The sequence below is a fragment of the Leptonotus elevatus genome, chromosome 1 (assembly GCF_054856555.1).
Source record: "Leptonotus elevatus isolate MCC_2025b chromosome 1, RoL_Lele_1.0, whole genome shotgun sequence".
Lineage (NCBI taxonomy): Eukaryota > Metazoa > Chordata > Actinopteri > Syngnathiformes > Syngnathidae > Leptonotus > Leptonotus elevatus.
Window position 1 is genome coordinate 28,188,334 of NC_141239.1, and position 21,740 is coordinate 28,210,073.

Here is a 21,740-nt window from a genome sequence, read left to right on the forward strand (position 1 = left end):
CCACATAAGGATAGACAATCCTCTCACCCCGACGAAAATGCAGACTGATTTAGTCCAAGTTACTGAGGGTTTTAATTTAAAAATAATAAAAGTCTAGTTTTAGTCCAGTGAAAAATGTGCGTTGACAAAATTATTTTTAGTTTTTGTTGATGAAATTAACACTAATACACAATGCCTACTTGAATACCGGGAAATGAGTTTTAAGTGTTATCTTCTTTTAAACATAATTACCTTTTTTAAAGCACAAAAATATATTGATAAATTAGGGCAGTGTTGCTGTTCTGCATTTGGAATTTTTGGGATAGGAATTTCTTTGACCATAGCTTATTTGAATTTTGAGTTACCACAAAGGGAAGGGCTGCAAATTTGCAAAGGTGAGGCTAGAAACAGTGGCACTCGATCTCAGTTTGACAAGTCTATAGTCATCTGTTGTAAATCCATTGTGGTTTGACGCAGACACACATATCCTGTTCACAAGGCAGCATCATTCATGCCCACTCATACTATCTATATTTAAAGGCATGTTTATGCATGTAGTGAAAGGAGATAACTGTTAAGCATCCCCCCCATATGCATTATTCAATGGATTGTTGTTGGCTGTCTCTCCTTTGGAATGTCTCTTACTGCCTGACATTCTCTGACAATTGAGTTTGGGAATTATTTTGCTTTCTATGGAATAAAATAAGATGGAACCAGCAGGAGTTATAAAGATGAAGGTCCATATTTCATTTCCTCCTATCAGACTGGCCTGCCGACTCACCCCACCTCTTTCACTTTCAGAAATGACAGTCCCCTGGTGATTTCTTATGAAAACTGCATACATATCTTTCATGCCTACAGACAGAGTAGTATTTTTCTCCTCTTACAATGCTACCGCTACTACTTTCGTCACTCGCGCTTTGTTCAGTGACTGCTCGATCATGCCTAAACATACTTCTCATATATCTCTTCCACTGTGGACCATGCCGCATAGTGTCACACTTGACTGCTCTTCCCCTTACAAGGAAAGGATGTCCCATACATCCCATCCCAGTCCAAAGGAGAGGTTGCCAACTGGCCAGATGCCCCTATTTCTTCGTGCCACCTGTTCCATTGCCCTTCTGCTCCCATACCTGGCCCTGTTACAGAAACCTGCCATCATCAGATTATTTACGGCACGACATGTTTGTTTGTTTGTTTTGCTGATTCAAGCAGTTCTGTCAGCTCTGCTTCCTCGCCTGTTGTCCTCCTTCACTTTTAGAATAAATCTCCCCAGGACAAACAGCTTTGGCTGTTCAGATAAAACGAAAGGTGGTGTTGTGTGATAAAGAAACAGGAGGTTTTTGGGTAAGACTCAAACATATTCTTGAAAAAAAATACTCTCACCCATACAACAAACATTGATTCACGATTATATTTGCAGTTCGATATTTAGAATTAATTAATGAGGAAATCAAACAATTTATGTACTGCAAGAAAGTCCGCATGGTGGGAGGTCAAGGGGATTGCTGTATGTCGATAAAACAGCAGGCTTTGTCAAACAAGACCACTGTTTGATCCCTCCTTCAAGCTCTGACTGTTTGAAAAAACTTGCCAGCTGTCATTAGACATTTCCATTTACCAGCAGCATGATTTGTGACTGAAGTCTTCACTAAATTCTGTAAACTCTTGGATCTAATGCCAAGGTATGGCAACCGTAGACCGTAACCATCTCATTCAACTCCTAGTTTCCCCGCAAGCCTTTTCAAAGTGTCCTTGAGAAAGATCTTAGAACCCAAACTGCTCATGATGCTGCATCATCAGTATGGCAGTGGACCCATAGTAGGTATAACGATGAGGGGATATTGGAGGGGGGCGGGATTGAATGTTTTGGGACTGAGCCTTGCCTTAAATGACTTTGGACTAAGACTTGTACGTATTAAATCTTGACTAACCATCTATCCATTTTGTAGCACTACTTATTCAGGGTTATGGAGGAACTGGAGTCTATCCCAGCTGACTTGAGGCGAGTCATGCCGTACACCCTGGACTGGTTGGCAGTCAATCACCAGAAGTGGGCATTCCGTCAATATTGACAAAGGTCCATCAATCCGTCAATGACGGACGGCCATTTTGTTAACGATTGACAGGGAACTTTAAAAATTGACGAACTAAGGCATTGACAAAAGGGAGTTTACGTCCATCAATGTAATTGTCAAACCGTCAATAAATATGGCAATCCATAAATGACAGACATCACATTTTAGTGATAGATTGACGAATTGACTGAACATTGACAGACGCCCACTTTGAATGATGGAAACATTGACAGACGCTCATTTTGCTGAGCAATCGACGAATGATGGATTGACGGTTCGCCTTGAAATATTGACGGATTGACGATGACGCAAAGGTTTTGACGATTGTCGAATGACGGATGCTCAAAAATCATTGACCCGCCCACCTCTGTCAACCACCTCTCTGCCATCTATGCAGCGCGCTATTATTTTTCTGCCACCCAACCAACCGCGCATGCGTCAAAATATGTCAACAAAGGATCCTCCTGTAGACAGATAACTATTCACACTCACGTTCACACCAAAAATATCATGCATGTTTATGCAAAAGGAGACAAGATGTGAACCTAGAATGTGCCAGCCACATCTATCATTATACTGCATCATCTATCTGTACTAACCCTTGGACCAAATGTCTTGGGACTAACCCTTAGATCAAATGCCTTGGGTTTAAGGCTTAAACCAAATTAGTTTGGACCAATTAGAGCAAGGAAGACTGTACTAACTCTTAGCCCAAACAGGATTAACTGTTAAACCTAATAACGTTTCATTGACCCTTGGACAAGGCTCCTTTGCCTGTAACTAATCAGTCACACTATTAGACTGTGTCCATAAAATAGATTCATTCATACTTATGATATGACATTGATTTATTTTTTGTGTGTCCCAGGAGTAAACTTTAATTTATTCCCTTTCAATTTCACCCTCAAACCTTTATTGATTGCCTTTGATTGAGTATTTTTTTTTAAAACCAAGATTTGCATTCTATGTGTTGTCTATCTGCTCAAGGCCTGTTGAGGCTTACAGTGACCTTGCAAATCATGATTTTGTAGCCACCCTTTTTTGTATGTGCTTGTTTGCCACGCTGAGCGTCATTGTCAAAGAACGAGGCGGTTCCTAGGGAAAAGGTTATCTATTGTTCCCACGTTGTTGATAGAGCAGCACTCTGTGTCCCATAAAGCCCGGAGGTCGCTGCTAATGATCCTCTTCAATTAGCTCATGGTTGTCGCGTATGGAAACTCACAAAAACGTACCTACATCACAGGCTCAGCTGGAAAAACACAGAAGTGATCGATACAAACAAACAGCATGAAGTTGACCTTTTCCCCTGCACTGTCATGAGGCATTCATAGCACAGTTTGTATTCCGATGATGGTATACCCAGAGGAAAGGCAAAACGTCTTACCACTGCTATTCAGACCAGTTTATCAGAGCCACAATTTACCGCCTGACAGCATTGCAATTGCAGCTGCCACCCGGTGGGTTGTAAATACGAGAGATTGTCCTCGGTTTGCCAGGATGCATGCAGATGAAGTTGTGTAACCCGTAGCATAAAAGCTCTTTAGAATAACGCAGTCATAAAAAAATTATTAAAAAAACGTCTGTAGGAGGAGATTAATGGAACGACGCGATTGAATAAAAATGAACACAAATTGTGCCTTTTTGGCTCAGAGTAATAATGGTATCATTTGAAAAGCTGAAACTTTTCTCAAATGGAGTTTGTCTGACTTTGTCTGATATCATGTAACATTGGCCAGAATTTTTACATTTTGAAACCTGCAAAACGTAGTCACCAAATTTTTTGAGACATCCCATATATGAACCACACTGAAATTTTTTATTTTTTTTTTCCTGAAAAATATGGAGACATGCATGTATGTTCAATGTAGTCACACATGAGTACGTCACTGAAACAACAATGTCAAACTAAACATTGCCATGCCGTAACTTTTGAGTCATTTGAGACAATGGAACTGTATGGATTTGAGTATTGGTCAGTTCGGGGGGATTTTTTTGTTTATCCTTCCTTCCCTTAATATGTTGGTGATATTATTTGAAAAAAAATAGATATTACTGTTGAATGAATATTAATAGTACACAGACCCATCTTTTGCAGTTTTATTACTCTGCAAGTTTTCAAAGCATACATCATTGTGAATGTTGCTTTCAAAATGTGCATCATATATTTTATGTCTTTTTAAAACAAACGAACATGAGTCTATAGAGTGGAAAAAACATGTTGCTCAGAGTTGAAAGCCAGTGAAAATTGTGCATCTCTTTTCTGTTATTCGTAATTTTATATATATGGCTGCTTTATAAGGTTTTACTCTTTTGGCCAAATAAATAGCCACTTTTACATACTCAAAAACTCACCACATCTTGAAAGCTTGTTCATCCTGGTAGAAAGTTACAGCATAGCACACTGAACTCTGCAATTAAAAAAATTAAAAAATCAGTGCCCAAAGCCAATATCTCTTACCGTTGCCGGAGGCATAAGAAGGCATGGAAGTCTGCTGATTTTATTCTCTACATTCAGTTCTTTTTAAATTTTCAGATAGGCTGTCACAGTATCCATGGCAGGTCTTTGGGGAACAGGGCTGCTGAGTCCCAGAGGCTTAAAGGCATAATACTGTCCAGTCATCAGTTTACTATGGATGCCAATACATTCCCTCCCAACCCGTCACGCTCTGACGGACTTCATGTTTGTCACATTCTGTCAAGGCAGATGAAAGCTGGACGCTGGGCAGCTTTGGAGCACGTTTTTTGCCCCTTCAGATTCGAATTAAGCTCCCCTGCTGGGCCTGGCTCCAAAGTATGTGTCAGCGCAGGGGCTCGCATACTATCATCATCTTTCCCCTTCCTCTCATTCATACAGTTACTGCTGTGGCTCAATAAACATTTGATGCATTCATTTTTCTGTCATCAACTACTTGACTAAACCATCACTTATAAACCCCAAAATGCAAAAGAGCCTGTTATTCACATGCACGCTGCAGAATGCGCTCACTTGTCATCTATCTATCTATCTATCTATCTATCTATCTATCTATCTATCTATCTATCTATCTATCTATCTATCTATCTATCTATCTATCTATCTATCTATCTATCTATCTATCTATCTATCTCATTTAAAAGGAAGAATTTACAGACAAAACCAAAGATGCTAAAATCTTAAATTGATCAAACCAGCTGGTATATATGCCGGTGTGTCATGGTGGAAGGCTTGATAAAATTAGATTTCCTTAATGAAATCAGTTGGCTGTGTGACCCTGTGTGTGTATCTGTGTCCATATTTGAGACAGTCCCAGCATTTGCTGAGTAGTAAAACTGTCCTCTGATAATGCTGCCAGCTCTTCATGTCGACTTCGCCATTGTGGATCACCGATGCGAAGAATTAGTTCTCTGGTGCCGCCGTTCACTTTTTTCACTCCTTGAATCTGCATTCTCTGGTATATCGACCCGGCTTCAGCAACACCGCGCTTCCACAGTACACCCCCTCAAGCTGCGGGGTTAATGAGATGTGTAGGTGGTTGGAGGAAGGAGTGTTTCTGTGGGCGTCTCATCGCTGCTTGTGAAGATCTCGTACCTTCCTCTTGCTTCCTTACTCATCTCAGTAGTTGCACAGGGACGTGTATGTAGGTGTGACTTTGTAAGATAGCCAGTTTGTGTTTCCTCTGGTTATATGTAGGTACTCTGAGTCTGTATCAAATCAATGTAATTCTTATGCGATGAAGCTTTGCATTGTCAGTCAGACCTGTTTTTACAAGGCCAGAACCTTGAGATTTCATGCAGAGGTTTGATATATTGACATATAGATTTCGTGACACTCTCACTGTAGCAGCAGAAATTCTAGACACAGATGTGATTCTTTATTAAGCCAGACAGTGCAGGTTTTGAAGATTTACGGTAGATTAATTTTAACCTGCACAGATTTGTGCCAGCTTTTATGGTCAATACCAGGATTGCACTGTGCATTGTTATACCTCCTCCGGTGGTGGGTGGACCGAGTGGGTGTTTGTGAGGCAGTCAAGCAGTGAGAAGTCCAGTGAAGAAAGTTTTGTTTTAACAGATAATGTTGTGGCTCAAAACACAAAACATCCAATCAAAGTGCGTGAAAGCTGCTTAATTGTCAATATTAGTTCAGACTTGTATTTGTACTTTTATAGATTAACAATAAATATTACGGCAACTAAGAATGGTAACACACAGTGTTAATATTGTTAGTAATATTTACTGTATTTAGTATAAACATTTTTTATGAGTTCAGTGAAAATCAACAACAAATTGTATAGGATTTCAACAGAATTTAATCTTATTTTTATCTTTATTTGACAGGCAAAATATATGGAAATAAATTTTATTGCGTGCGCTACATAGTTTTGCACAGACCTCCATTTGACTCTATTCTCATCAAGTTTAAAAGGGCATACAGTATTATGAAAAATAGACATATAAGTTTCATGTTGTCATAAACGTGGATCCCAGAAACGCAGACATCAAGTAAGGATTAAAAAAAATATACAGAAAACGCTTGCAAAAGGCAAGGAACGATAACAACAAAAAGTGACCGTACTAACGCAGAAGTAATTATTAAACAATAGAGCTTGCACGAAAAAGGAGGCAAGAAATAAAACACAGAAATCAAAAAGCTATGGTACTTAACAAATAAATCAAGGCAGGTGGAGCTAGTCGAGACAAGGTACGAGAAAGTCGAGGCACAGGAGCGAGGAGTGGAAACTATCGTTGGGCTATCGAGGAAAGCAAGTGAATAGTCCGACAGCATAACATGCTTACTTATTGATTACAGATTGACGGCAGGTGTGTGTCGCCAAGGCACTTCCCACCGGTCAGGCTGCTGCTGCAAACAAAAACACAACCTGAGAGCACAGAACATGACACATGTATGGACATAGTTCGGACTCTGGAGCATTGGCCCACCAACTACCACACCAAGAGTAAAATTAAACAATGTATTGAGGGCCACATACACACACTGTAGTGTATGAAGTGTGGCGGCCACAATTAAAAATGCTTTTATTGTCTTTATGGACGCTTGCTTTTTTTCTGCTCTGGTCTCTGCTCCTGTCTGTAGAAGCCACTGTAGTTGCAATGTCAAGGCTTTGCCCCAATCGTCATGGTAACAAGAAAAAAAAACATGCTCACCATTGGCCCAGCTGTATAAGTGGGTATACAGTCACACACTTACTTGCATGAGACAGGGACGACTCCCTAAAATGGGGTAATTTCTGAGCGCCCCAAACAAAATCACAAATGACCGTTCGGCTCCCATTTTGCAGCGGCGATACCCTGTATAACAGCTTACACTCTTCTGGGAATACTTTCTATAAGATTTTGGAGTGTGCTTGTGATAATGAGCTTCTGTGACGTGACGTCAGATGTCAGCGATATTGTAACTTAAAGAGCCCTGCTCACAATCATAGTTTTTGTTCATTCAGAATGTGTAATTTCGGGTTGAAAACGACCTTTTGCAAATGATGCTCACAAAGTTGGAAGATTTTATGTGTTATGTTTAGTTGAACGTTTGGACTCAATGTTTGACAAAATTACATATGGACATGCCTCATAGGAGTGACGGAAATGATAGTATGCTGACAGACTGGGGTGACACAGGTGTTCAAATATTTGGCCCTCACCTTAACCTCTCATATGCTCTCATGGTCCCTCCAGTATGAATCCCACGTCTGCCTGCATGTTGTTTAAATGAAAGCTAAATTTAAGTTAGGTGGGGTGTGATCAAGACAGGCACGAGCGGTGAATAGTGTGTACAAATGAGCAGAGGCAGATGGCTTCAGGTGGCAGTTCTTTCCTTTCTTTTTATGCTTCAAAAGTGCAAAAACACAAAAAGTGCATCGTGCAAAAAAGTACATTGGCAGAGGCTGTGTTTACACTGCAGCTCAATTCCGATTTTTTTCCACAAGTATCAGATTTTTTCATGCAGTGTGAACGGTACAATTCCGATTTTTTTTCACACCCCACCTGGGCCTCTTTCGTATGTGGATATAAATCGGATATGTGTGCGATGCGTCTGCACTGCGAACGCTCATCCGCACGCATCCGATTCATACGTCATCAAAAGCCTGATATGCGCTCTGCGCGGGCGGGAGAGAATGCTTGGAAGGGAGACTACTGACACGTCTGTGAATATATACAAAGCTGTTTTGAGGAGCAGTGTTACATTTTTCTTTGTCTTTAATTTAATCACACTTGAAACATGAAGCATAAAGTTGACATGTGTGGCGAAATTCAGCTCTGCAGACGGTTCATCACGTCATCTTTGGTAGACTTCTCAATGAAATGAGGCGGTCGAGGAATGTCCCCTCATTTCCCCCAAATATTTCTATTACCTCTTCCAACCTCGCTACTCTGGCGACATGAGATGAAAAAATAAGTCAGACGGATTTCTGTTGCTGTTTGTAAACAGCACATTCACGTACGAGGAAGCCGAACACAGCAGCCAACCAGGAGTGAGCGAGAAAACAATCCACCAACCAATGAATTTGCATAATGTATGCAGACAAGACACATGAATCGAACGCCTAACACGTCTGCGAAAAGAGTCCACCAATCTGTAGCGTGCTTTGGCACAGCTAAATTTGCATATGAAACTCACTTGCCTGAGTGGCTTGGCTGGCGGTAAAACGTTGCGAGTCAGGACAATATTTACTTCCGTGAACACCGCAACGTGACGTCGTCGTTTTGGGTGTACGTCACTCGACGTGTGCTCTTTGCGCATGCGAGTCGCATCACGGGCACGCTTGTATGCACATTAGATGTCGCATTTGTTTTTGTAATGTGAACGGTACATTAAAAGATCGGATTTCACAAAAAATCCAAATTGGGCATCACGCCCTGCAGTGTGTACGTAACCAGAATGACTCGGGAGCATGGCTTCTCCAGCAGCAGTCCCTCCGACACTGATTTTACAGGTGCCTTAAATAGGGACAACACAATTGGATCAAACCAATAAACTCCACAGGTGTTAAATCATTAGCTCGTTAACTAACTTAAAATCCTTCAATGCAAAACTATAACCCACAACTAAAGAAATACTAACAACTATTTCCCCAACTCGACCCTTCTAGACAATAAACTAAATACTAAAATTTTGTAAAACCATGGGATCAGCCCTTACACACTCCTTCACTTGGTCCAGCTCGCAATCTTTTAGCAGTGTCAGATCTACTCTAGACTATTTTGACCCGACACCACCCTGGACACAAGAACATGTAAGTAAAAATAGTGCTGTCAAAGTTAAAGCGTTAACTGATGAATTAATCACTCAAATTTTTTTAGCATTAATTATGAATTAACACAGATTAATTTTTACCATAGATTATCCTTTAGCGTGACAGCGGATGATAATTACATGCATTAAAGTAAAGCATTTAATAAATGTTTGCGTATCACATTTAGAATATTAAGTCATGTCAAAAATATTGGGGTCATTTTTTTTCTATTTTAAATTATGCAAGTAATTAACTGATTAGGAAAAAAGAGGAGGATGAGCGTGTGCACTCTCGTCGTCTCCAGCTGCTGCAGGCAGCGCCCACATAACTGGATCGCTGGGTTCCAACTCCTGCGTTCGAGCACGCCAGCCCTTGCAGTGCATCCACATTTTCTTTAAATGTGGAAATTGGATGGATGTTCAATTCTTTAATAAACATTAAAATAATGCATCGGATTTATATAGCGCTTTTCTAGGATCGGTGCAGCGTCTGCTGTGATGGGGGCTCTATATCGGTCCGTTGTGGTGAAGAAGCAGCAGAGCCGAAAGGCGAAGCTCTTGATTTACTGGTCGATCTATGTTCCTACTCTCACCTATCTTCTTGAGCTGTGGGTCGTGACCGAAAGAACAAGATCCCAGGTACAAGCAGCCGAAATGAGTTGGCATCAAAAAGAAGTTATCTCAGCGGCGCAAAAAAATGGAAGAAAAAGAAAACTGAAGAAAAAAAACAGTCAAACGAGAAACGTTGGCACTTGTTGGTGATGGATAGTAGGAGGCGAAATTCCATTTTATTTTATTTTTAGCAAGTTTGTTTGTTTTGCTAGCCAGCTCGCTAGCCTCTGGCATTTATTTTATTATTTATAGATGTTAACCTTTCCTTGGCCAGCCCCTAGTCTAACTAGTGACACATTTGTAATTGGGTACAAGCTTTAAAAATACACTGTACATCACAATTTTTAATATAAAAACAGATTTGATTTAATATTCTATATTACTGGAATATTACTGTAATAAAAAAAAAAAAGGAATATTCACTCTTGGTCTATTTGCTTGATAACCTAAGGAGCTATTTTAAATTAGTTTGTTTTCCTTGTTGCACTTTAAAATGGAGTTTGTTTTGTCTAATCACTCAAAAGTTGTTTTATTTATTGATGTAAAAATGACTTTCAACTTAAGATGTTTAGTTTTAACTGTAGTCTGTTTTGTTCATAAAGTCTAATAGAATGTGCAATTTTAGGAGACCATCTAAATGGTTAGGAATCTCTTCATTGTAGTTTGGCTAACTCGGGGGGGGGGGGGGGGGGGGCCCAAACAGCATCTTGCCTAGGGCCGCCATGAAGCTAGAAACGGCCCTGCCTCGAGGCCTCCTAGGAGAGGTGTTCCGGGCATGTCCCACTGGAAGGAGGACCCGGGGACGACCCAGGACACGCTGGAGAGGCTGTGTCTCTCAGTTGGCCTGGGAACGCCTTGGGATCCCGCCTGAGGAGCTGGCTGAAGTGGCTGGGGAGAGGGAAGTCTGGGCTTCCCTGCCAAAGCTGCTGCCCCCGTGACTCGACCCCGGATAAGCAGTAGAAAATATATGGCTGGACGGACAGTATGTGTTGGTATCGTTGTTTAATAAGGCAAAACTATATATTTTTTATCCGATTACACTTACTGAAACTTGGGTCTAATATGAACATTTTTCCTCTCTGAATTAATGTTTATAATCAAAGTTTGTATTGGTCAACACTGTCTTGTGTTGATCCTCTGATTTGGTGATTTTGAAATTGAACAATTAGGAAGTGACCTAACGCTCATGCTCTTTCCGGACACAAGAGCAACTGGTTGTGTTGAGTGTGTGTAATCTTGAGCACACCATACACCAAAAGAGCAGTAACCACAAACATGGCAATTTTGTCCTTGTGATGAGTGGGTTCTCTCACATTTATTAAAAATCTGTATTTATGTACCTCATGTTAAACTGTAAATATTGACAATCAACTCATATATCACAACTCATTTGATCCCATCTAGGGCAGCTCCTTTAGTTGTTATTCATATCCGACATATAGTGATAAACTCATTGTGGGTGGGCTTACAGTTGGAGTCAATCTTGTGTTAATATTTATTTATAGACTTTGTTGCATGCCTATGTGCCACACATACTAAATGGCAATGAGCCAACACCTGCATAAATATACCATGTGATGATATATGAAGGCATATAACGGGGATGCCAAACACTGGCTATTTCCCATGAACTGTACTGTAAAACCGCTACATCTCTTCATCTGGAACATTCTAGGCCTAAGGACCTACCTGATTTCTAGAAGGAAACCGGAGAAGTCCCCTCCTTGTAGCTGCTCCCAGTCGGCCTTGTCAGCCTCTGAGCACGCTGACTTGAAGTGCTGCTCGCAGGGAGCGCACCCCCCAGATTCAGCCCCGCCAGCTTCCAACCTTCCCCTGGTGAGTCAGGTGACGCCTCAAAATTTGTTAGGAAACATCTGTTGTCTCGAATTTGTTTTGTTGTTGTTGTTTTTACATTGCTTGAGGTACAATACCAAAGCTGCAGGTATTCTCACGGTCATTTTTGATACTGTATATCCAACTTTTGCTTATGTGGGTGTTGCTGAGGCTTTAATAATGTGTTTGCATAGACAATTCTCTTGCCTTAAAGGGGGCTGAACAAGAAAAATATAGCCTATAGCCATTTCAATTACCATGTTCGTTTTGTGCAAGCAAATTATTATTTTTTACGCTGGGAGCCAAAAGCAATTTTCCATGATTACCTCGGCAGCAGTCTTCATTCGAGTCGGTAAATGACTAAATCGTGAAAAATTGGTAACACGATTGCAGACGACAGTGACCACTTTAAAGATTGGGGGAATGGACATTATTCAAAATCAATAGGGTCCCTCCCGGGGCACAGAAAATGTGCGGTGACAGGACGAGAGAGGTTGACAAGCAACGTGCTGTACAGACAACCCGTGGTTTATCTTTTGCGACCCATTTGCAGTTGTTTAAGGGTTTAGAATTACTGTAACATCTATGCTAATTTGTTAGACCGTTGGACACAGAAAAAGGAAGAAAATCTAACAGTGTATAAAATTTAAAGACTCCCTCACTTTTCACGGGTGCTACGTTCCACGCCCACACGCGACGGACGTGAAAAAAAAATGCTGTTTTATTTTTGTGGGTTCTGCTTCTACTGAGCCATAATAAAGCTGCCACACAGTTCTCACCCTTCTAAACACTTGTTAACTTAGTAAATATAACAAGAAAAACAGCATCATAAATAAAGAAAACAGTAAATCCGGGAGGGGTGGGGGTGGTACGGGTGGGTGGGGGATTGAGTGGGGTAATAATCTATGAAAAATTTGCGAAATAGCGAGGTACAACCCAAGAAAAACAGCGTAATGTATGAATTTTGGACCCAAATACAAATCCGCGATATAGTGAATCCGCGATAAGTGAACCGCGAAGTAGCGAAGTAGTAGTAGTATAACGGTCATTTCGCCTGAAGAACGTCCGCCAGCTTTATGACAACATACAGTGGGATAAGAAACTCTATAGAATTAGCTACTATAATAAATGAACAATAATAACAAAAATTATGAAACAAAAGCAAAAACATTGGATATTGAAACAAATACTACTTTAAAACATAAAGTACGGACCAACAACCCATACACGCAGAGTATACAATAATACACACATATATTCATTCTCTCTACCCTATGGGAACAATGAATATTAAAACAGTGAAATGTGGCATTATATTACACTGAGGGTGCATCCTCCTCTTCTTGATGTTAATTATGCTGCATCTCTTCTGATAGACTTCAGTGTTGCACAATCAGAGTTGCCAATAATTGTACTCAAGTAAAAATACTCTTCTTAACCATAGAATATAATAACTCAAGTAAAACTGAGTCTAAGGAACTTTCAATTTTTTTTTTTATTAAATCAGAACAAGAATGTCATATAGACAAAAATATAAAATAGGAATTAGCAAATTCAGATACTGTTCAACAATATCATTTTAACCAAAACAATAATATTTTAATTTTACATAAAGTAACATATATTCATGTCATTCAAGAACCAAATAAATAGGTTGCGCAAGTAATAATAGATAATGAAATTATATATTATTTTATAAATAGAAAAGAATAAAAGATGATAATAATAGATTAAAATAAAAATAAAACTACAAAAATAAAAATAAAACAATGTAACAATAAAATTTAGTGTTTGTTTATATCAAAAATACTCAAGTAAAAAAGCATAATTAAAACTACCTTGAAAAGTGCAATTTATCCCAAAAGTTACTTAAATAAATGTAATGGAGTAATTGTAACACATTACTAATCCCCTCTGGTGCTGCCAATCATTATGCTGCACAACATGATACAACTCTAAATTCGGACCCACCTGTGTATGTAAAAACCCATTAAGAAAAACAACAACAATTGATTGATAATCTGTGAAATAGTAGGGCCATGCATAATGAACCTCAATAAAGGGAGGGTTCACTGTCCATTATTTCCCTGGAGCAAATTATTTGCCGTTACAGAACGGATTATGTTCGACTTTGGCAGTTCCTCTGTATTTTGTGATATTAAAAATGAGCATGTTTATTGCTTTGAAAACAATCAGCGCAGGAGCTACTGTTATGGGAACTTACTTGTACAGAAAGAGTTTCAACGCCCACCTCCGGCAGAGCTTCTCCATTGTCCCGGGGGAGGCGGGGGACGTTGAGTCCGAGTGGACCATGTTCCGCGCTTCCATTGTTGAAGCGGCCGATCGGAGCTGTGGCCGTAAGGTGGTTGGTGCCTGTCGGGGCGGCAATCCTCGAACCCGCTGGTGGACACCAGCGGTAAGGGATGCCGTCAAGTTGAAGAAGGAGCCCTATTGGGCCTTTTTGGCCTGTGGGACTCCGGAGGCTGCTGACGGGTACCGGCTGGCCAAGCGGAATGCGGCTTGGGTGGTCGCTGAGGCAAAAACTCGGGCATGGGAGGAGTTCGGTGAGGCCATGGAGAACGACTTCCGGACGGCTTCGAGGAAATTCTGGTCCACCATCCGGCGTCTCAGGAGAGGAAAGCAGTGCGCCATTAACACTGTGTATAGTGGAGATGGGGTGCTGTTGACCTCGACTCGGGACGTTGTGAATCGGTGGGGAGAATACTTCGAAGACCTCCTCAATTCCACCGACACGCCTTCCTTTGAGGAAGCAGGGTCTGGGGACTCTGAGGTGGGCCCCCCTATCTCTGGGGTCGAAGTCACTGAAGTGGTTGGAAAGCTTCTCGGTGGCAGGGCCTCGGGGGTGGATGAGGTTCGCCCGGAGTTCCTAAAGGCTCTGGATGTTGTGGGGCTGTCGTGGTTGACACGTCTCTACAGCATCGCGTGGACATCAGGGACAGTGCCTCTGGATTGGCAGGCCGGGGTGGTGGTTCCCCTTTTTAAGAAGGGGAACCGGAGGGTGTGTTCCAACTTTAGAGGGATCACACTCCTCAGCCTCCCAGGTAAGGTCTATTCGGGGGTGCTGGAGAGGAGGGTCCGTCGGGAAGTTGAATCTCGGATTCAGGAGGAGCAGTGTAATGAGCCTGAACATGTCCCGCTCGTCTTCTTCATCTCCGCTTTCAAGAAGAATTTCTCATTTGCATTTCGAAAGCGCACAAATCTCCAAAAGGGATCTCAGAACCCTTGCACTTTAATATTCACTCCTGTGCTTGTGCGCACTCCCGCAGTGCCTCGTTTCAACTTTCTGACACACCAGTGTTCGCATGGCTGGGTGGGGAAAAAAAGTTATCAAAGCAGGTCGGAGGATGACGAGACTGGAGTCAGTAGGGGGCCCTTTATTTTAATGAGTTGAGGCATGCTGGGAGGAGTGAAGGCCTTCTCAAGCCTTGATGACCTTTATCCCTTTATGGCAAGTTATCATCTTTAGGGCCCAATCTCAAGGATCACGCATGGAGATCTTCAAGTACCAACATCTGCATAAAAGTGCTCATACGCTGAATGAAGCTTTAATGCCGTGGATGCTGACATTTATATCCGAATACATCTGATGTCCATGTTTCTCTGCAGTCTAAAACACATGGTAACAAATGTATGCCACCCGCAAATACTGTTTTCATCTCACTTTTCCCATCAGGAAAAACATGGCCAGTACTCGAAATCTGTGCCATTAAGCGCCAGGAAATTAAATATAGAAATAGGTCACAATATTATATAATAATAATAATATAATATTATTATAAGAAAATTAGCAATAGCTTCCTAAAATCATTCTTTACTATGATATGCTGTATATAATCAAGTCTTTCGAAATGGTGTGATTTTTACATATTTGTGTTAGTCCTTATCAAACCTTTAAATTCATTTAAAAAACACTTAAAATATTACCCTCACAAAAAAATATATATCCATGAGTCACATGGTCTACAAGAAGTTGGATCATTAAAATCCTCTGCAGGCAACGGAAAGACCAAAAGTTAAGTTCGCTCAATGATTTTTCTCATATATTCGATGATATTTCAACTATGAGTGACGAAGTTCCTATCCCTATTCCCTTTTTTGTTTTTTATACATTTTATTCAATTATTTCGTTTATTTTTTAAATCAAATAAAATTTTTGTTTTTGTTATTGTCAACATGCTATTAGTATAAATGCCATGTGGCTATATACTGTAGTTAATTATTTGCCAATTCTATGCTAAAAACTTCACTCCCGTTACATTTAGTCCTTTTACTCCGATGAGGATTATTATATATTTTTTTATAATTAAAACAATGACAGAAGCAAAATGTTGCCTGATTTGGGGTAATACACATTTGAGTTGTTCAATATATTACATGATATTTCCAGATTTAGATTTGGCTTAATTTTTTTTTTATTACGAGATCATTACCGAAGGCACGCGGCACTGATTGGTGGAATGGAACAAATACAGTAGAAGCATCATCATTCATCAATTTTTTCATCTAAAAAATTGTGAATTTCCTCAAATATTTAATCCTACAGTAATAGAGGGTGTCTTCTCATTTTGTCCCTGGATGTATAACCCACAAGACATATAAACACCTCCCTTGAATCTACTTTTTTACTTGCCCTATTATGTTCACACGCGGACATTAAAAACCAGGCGAGGCCGTTTGAAGCATGTTACTAACCAAAACAGCAGCACCTACCAAAGCATATACAGGTAAACAGTCTTGTCAGATGAATCTATCAAGTGTGGCAAAGATGAGTTTCCCGTGCCGTATTAAAAAAGATCTCATTATGTGGAGAAGGCATTATTTTCAGTATTAAACATTCAGGAAGGCGTTACCCCAAACGTGAATAAAAGCCTCCTTGCCTTTCCTCTTCTACCTCCTTGCAGCCTCCGTGTCCGTCTTGCAGTGTCGTCCTCATACCAGGGGATGAGAAGGTGCTGGAGGAAGGTGACGTGAACCACGGCTGCCATGAAGACCACAAAACCAGTAATGGCAAGGTTAGACTGCTGGTTAGACTACTTTTTTTTATTTATTTTTTTTTATTTTTTTTTAAGAGCTCAGTATTGTTCATTCGGAAATGTCATCATCATTGCTCTTTTTTTTTTTTTTTTTTTTTTTTTTAAATATATATATATATATATATATACACATATATACATACATATATACATATATACATACACACATACATACATTTTTTTTTTTGTGTGTGTGTGGGTGAGTATGTGTGTGTGCGTGCGTGCGTGCGTGTGTTTGTTAGCTCACCAGAAAACCTATTAGAAAAAAAAATAATCTCATACCGTTCACCTAAATCGAACACCAGGAGACCCGAGGGGACCGAAGAAAACCAAGGAAGGTGAAATCCAGCACCGACCAGACACCCCCCACCAGAACTCCTCTCCAGCCCAAGAAACATCCAGACCCCAACAAATCCAAAAAACATAAAATCAGGGAGGCCTCAAGAGACCAACGGAGAGACCGAGAAAAGGAAGGAAGGACAGACGAAGCCGCGTGAGATCCGAGACACCAGCCTCCACCGATTCAATAACCTGAGGAGGAAACAGATTGTGTCTGAGTTTCGGTAGATGCTGGTGTGGTGGATCTGGCATGCATGAAAATCTCCACCAAAGAGGGGAGCCGTCGACCCCCGCCGGAACAGAGCAAGCGCAACACCTCAGGGCCCCCCAGGCCGCGGCAGCGCCAAAGGACGACCCCCGGGCCCCACCAGGGCCACCGGCCGGAGAGCAAACCCAGGAGCAGGAGCGCCCCCCGCCCCAACACGGCCCGCGCCCCCGGCCCAACGCAGCAGGACGGGGCACTGCAGGCCCACCAGGCACCCCACCGGCCCCCAACCCCCGCCCCCCCCACAACCCCCCGCCCCCCATCCACCCCCGCCACCCACCCCAACCCAGCCCCAGCCGCCCCCATGCCCCCAATCCCCCAGACACCCCCCACCCCCAGCACCCCCCACCCCGCAACCCCCACCACCGCCCCCCCCCCAACAAAGCCGCCCCCCCCCCGACCCCACCCCGACCAACCGGCAGCCCCCCAACCCCCGACCCCCAGCCCCCGGGGACCACCCGCACCCAGGCACCGGCGCCGAAGAGGGGCCGGACAGCGGAGCGGAGAGGGCAGCCGCGCCCACCCCACCCCCCGCCGTGTGGAAGGACGGAACACCGGGGGCAGAAGGGGGAGATGGGGGCACCGGAGGGCGGCCGACACCCCCGAACCCCAGGCCCAGCGGGGGAAGGCCCCGGTCGTCACCCCAGCGTTCTTTGTGAAAATTAACCCCTGTTACTGAGTCCGCCAGCTCGCGGACTGGCGAACTCTACCCCTAAACCGTGAATGTGACCCCACCCAGTGTATATACAAGTGTGTGTGTGTGGTGCATTAAAATTAGGAGCAGGTGAACCGGAGCCGATGGAAATGATATTCCCACGCTCCGATCCACCCGCCACCCAAGCATGTTGCTGAGTGTATGTGGTGCATTAAAAAAAATAGATAGGGCGGGGGGGGGGGGGGGGGCGGGTGGCGACACGGACAGGGGACCGCAGCACTGCTCTATACTGCGGCCCCCAACCGATGGCACCCCCACAAGCCCCCCCCCCACCCACAAGTTGTGTGGTGTATTAAAATTGGAGGGGAGTTGTAGGGTGAAGACGGTGTTTCCACCCTACCCCACCCCCCAAAGTGTGTTATGTGCCCTATATGTCTATAAAAGTGTATTGTGCAAACCTAGTGTAGTGAGTTAAGAGGTGTGACCAGCGGGGCCCCCCCCAACCGGGCGGGGGCAGGAGGCGCACCGGCCCACCAAGCCCCCACCCACCCCACCAGGACCCCGGCGGGCATATGGGACCCGTCCGGCGGGGCGATAGGGCTCGCCCCCCGGATACTGGGTCCCGCCCGAGGTGTCAGGACGCCCACCGGAGCGGGGCGGGCACGACACCAAACCCCAGCCACCCCCGCCGGCCCCCATAGCACCGAGACCCGGGCCATGGATGGAGCCCCCGGCCCAGGGGAGGGGAAGGAAGGCGTACCGGGGAAGGGGAAGGGAGGAGGGAAGGGGACGACAAGAAGGGCAGGGGGCAGCGGCAGGGACGCAAGGAGAGGGGGAGAGGAGGAGGAAGGGCGACGAGGGAGAGGGGACAGGGAGGCGGAGGACGGGCGGGGAGAGGCGAGGAGGGAGAGGCAGCAAGGGGGAGGAAGGGGGAGGGGAGAGGGAACCACCGGGCACCCCGGCGGCCCACAGGCCCCGAACCGCGTCGCCGGGCCCAGAGCGACGGACCGCGCCGGAACGGCGCCGCCCCCGACACCAGGGAAAGCCCCGCAACGCAGCACCCCCCAAGAGACCCAGGGAACGGCCAAGACGCAGCCGCCACCCAGCAGCCAACAGAGGGGCAGACCCGCCCACTCCCCGTCAGGGGGGACAGCACCCACAGAATTAACCCACTGGCATGCCGTGAATCCGAATATCAACCCCTGGTGCCCATCGGAGGTGAATCCGCTCGATCCCGCTGGCAGCAGCTTGGTTCCTGACTATGGAAACACAACCATTAGTTACAAATTGCCTAATACAGAAACATCAATGCCAGTTATAACGCTGCTGTGGCTCTCGCTAACAGGCAGAATTAAAATCCAAGTTTAGGTTAAAAAATTCTATATACGTAGACCATGTTTCTTTAAATTTTGACATTTGGTTTTTATTTGAGGCAGATATTTTTTCCATTAAAATATGATTTATGAGGAGGTTAGACCATTGGTCGATATTCAAAGTTTGTTTATTTTTCCAGTTAACAAGAATTGTTTTTTTTGCGATAGTAAGGGCTACAAGTATAGATTGAAATTGTTTATGTGGTAAGTCAATTGTTGTTAAGTCACCTAGCAAACACAAGTTTGGAGAGAACGGTATCCTACAGTCCAAGACAGCGGAAAGTTTTTCTAAGACTTTAGTCCAGAAACACATAACCGGAGTACATAACCATAAAGCATGAAAATAAGTGTCTGTAGTGTTTTGTAAACACTGGAGACAAATGTCGGAGTCTGAGAGTCCCATTTTCTTCATCATATATTGAGTAATGTATGTTCTGTGAATAATTTTATATTGGATAAGTTGTAAATTTGTGTGTTTTGTCATTTTAAAAACATTTTCACAAACTTGAATCCAAAAGACAGATTCCGGAGCTATAGACAAGTCTGTTTCCCATTTTGAGATGGGTAAAGACGTTTTATCAGTATATGAAAGTAACTTATATATTTTTGAGAGTTTTTTTGTTGTTGTCGGAGAAAGCTTGGTAATATCTTTAGCTAAAACAGCTGGTTAGACTACTTATTGTGAACAAAACCTCAGAGCTCTCATTAGAATGTCTCTCCTTCAGGATACTTCAGGTTTAAAGAGTTTCCCAGGGGTGTCTGCGGGCTGCGGCCCAAAGGCTCTGAATGGCCTGCTGGGTCCCCAGCTGGAGCCTTTGAACAACAGTCAAACATCGCTGTGTGAGATGCTGCAGGAGAAGGAGAAGAAGACGTGGGCCGGAGCGGCTTTGGGCATGGACCACTCGGCGCTCATCCCGCTGCGTTCCAAGAACTTCCGGGAGAGAAGTGACGCCCACTTTGTGGACGTCATTAAGGGGGACAGGTGAGGACAGCCAAAAATCATCCAAGGCTATTAAAGGAATGTATGTTATTACAGCCATTACAGAGGGCACATTTGAGATAATTTGCAATGATTTGTCCTTCTTTGACAGCCTGATGAAGGACTATTTCTACAGACCGCCCATTAACAAGCTGTGCCTCACTTTCCTGGATAAGAGCCTGGAGTTGGCCTACCAGATAAGCTACCAAGAGGAGGTGCGTTTGTTGCGTTGCTAAGGTCGTCCCAAGACCCATGCCTATTATTAGATTGTTTTGACAAATGCTTGTCATTTAATCAGGGCTCTTTTGGGGGGAATTTTTGGTTGAGTGCTCCCCCACTGTACTGCGTTCAGTTGCTGTAGCGGAGAGGTGTCAAACTCCGGTCCTCGGGGGCCGGAGTCCTTGAGGTTTTGGAGGTTTCCCTTCTCCAACACAGCTATATATGATCAGCTCATCAGCAAGCTCTGCATAAGCCTGATAACGATCCTGCTGATTGGAATCAGCTTGTGTTGGAAGAGGGAAACCTCCAAAACCTGATGAGAACCAATTCTCATTTAAAAACATGATGGATGCCACAAAATTGCAGCTTTTTTCTAAATGAAGCCTTTCAACTCACTCCAACATATAGTTCCTTGGCACCAAGATTCATTGAGATAGCACCAAAGTATAATTTTTTTTACTCTTGCTTGAGCACCAAAACAAACATAGGGCCAGTTTTTCAGTGAACAACCAAGTATTGTTTAAAAATAATAATAATAATAATACTGAACTGCAAATGTGTGGCGGTCCATCGTTCATGCCCCGACTATACACATTTTTGTATTAGTCATTTAATTTGGCTTTTGTTAGCACAATATGGACTGCAATGCGCTTGCATGTGGGAAAGGAGAACTTCAGTTTCCAATTAAATTTTCAGCTATTTATTGAAGCCCGGGAGATCAAATAAACATAAACTCACTTGGAGCACACACAAAAGCTTCTGTCAGCCACAGCTCTCACCCAAACACTCACTCGCAGTCTGCAATGTCACATGCCACCCCCACCAGGCCCCGCCTCTTAAAGGCATATGCATGTACACAAACACTACAATACGTACAGTATTTTGAACATACTGTTTAGATTTGGTGTCAAACTCATATTAGCTCAGGGGCCGCATGGAGGAAAATATATTACCAAGTGGGCAAGATTTGGTAAAATAATGGTATATCAATTCAAAACAATTGCCGTCCATTATACGCAGATTTTCGCTATTTGTGGGCCAGCCCTAAATTAGGAGCTCAACTGTAATCATATTGTTCCAAAAAATAACACAAATGCATATAGATCGCAGCAACACTGCCTGTATG

At 43.1% G+C, this 21,740-nt stretch overlaps 1 protein-coding gene across 2 annotated transcripts in view; it reads left to right on the forward strand.

Moving 5' to 3' along the window:
* adcy9b (adenylate cyclase 9b) overlaps window positions 1–21,740 on the forward strand; it is a 59,751-nt gene that overhangs the window by 24,576 nt on the left and 13,435 nt on the right. For both annotated transcript variants that reach the window (XM_086088575.1, XM_086088585.1), the window contains exons 2-5: window positions 11,573–11,733; window positions 16,653–16,763; window positions 20,142–20,398; window positions 20,508–20,610. In XM_086088575.1, coding sequence (XP_085944701.1) covers window positions 11,573–11,733; window positions 16,653–16,763; window positions 20,142–20,398; window positions 20,508–20,610 — 632 coding nt within the window. The remainder of the gene's footprint in view (window positions 1–11,572; window positions 11,734–16,652; window positions 16,764–20,141; window positions 20,399–20,507; window positions 20,611–21,740) is intronic.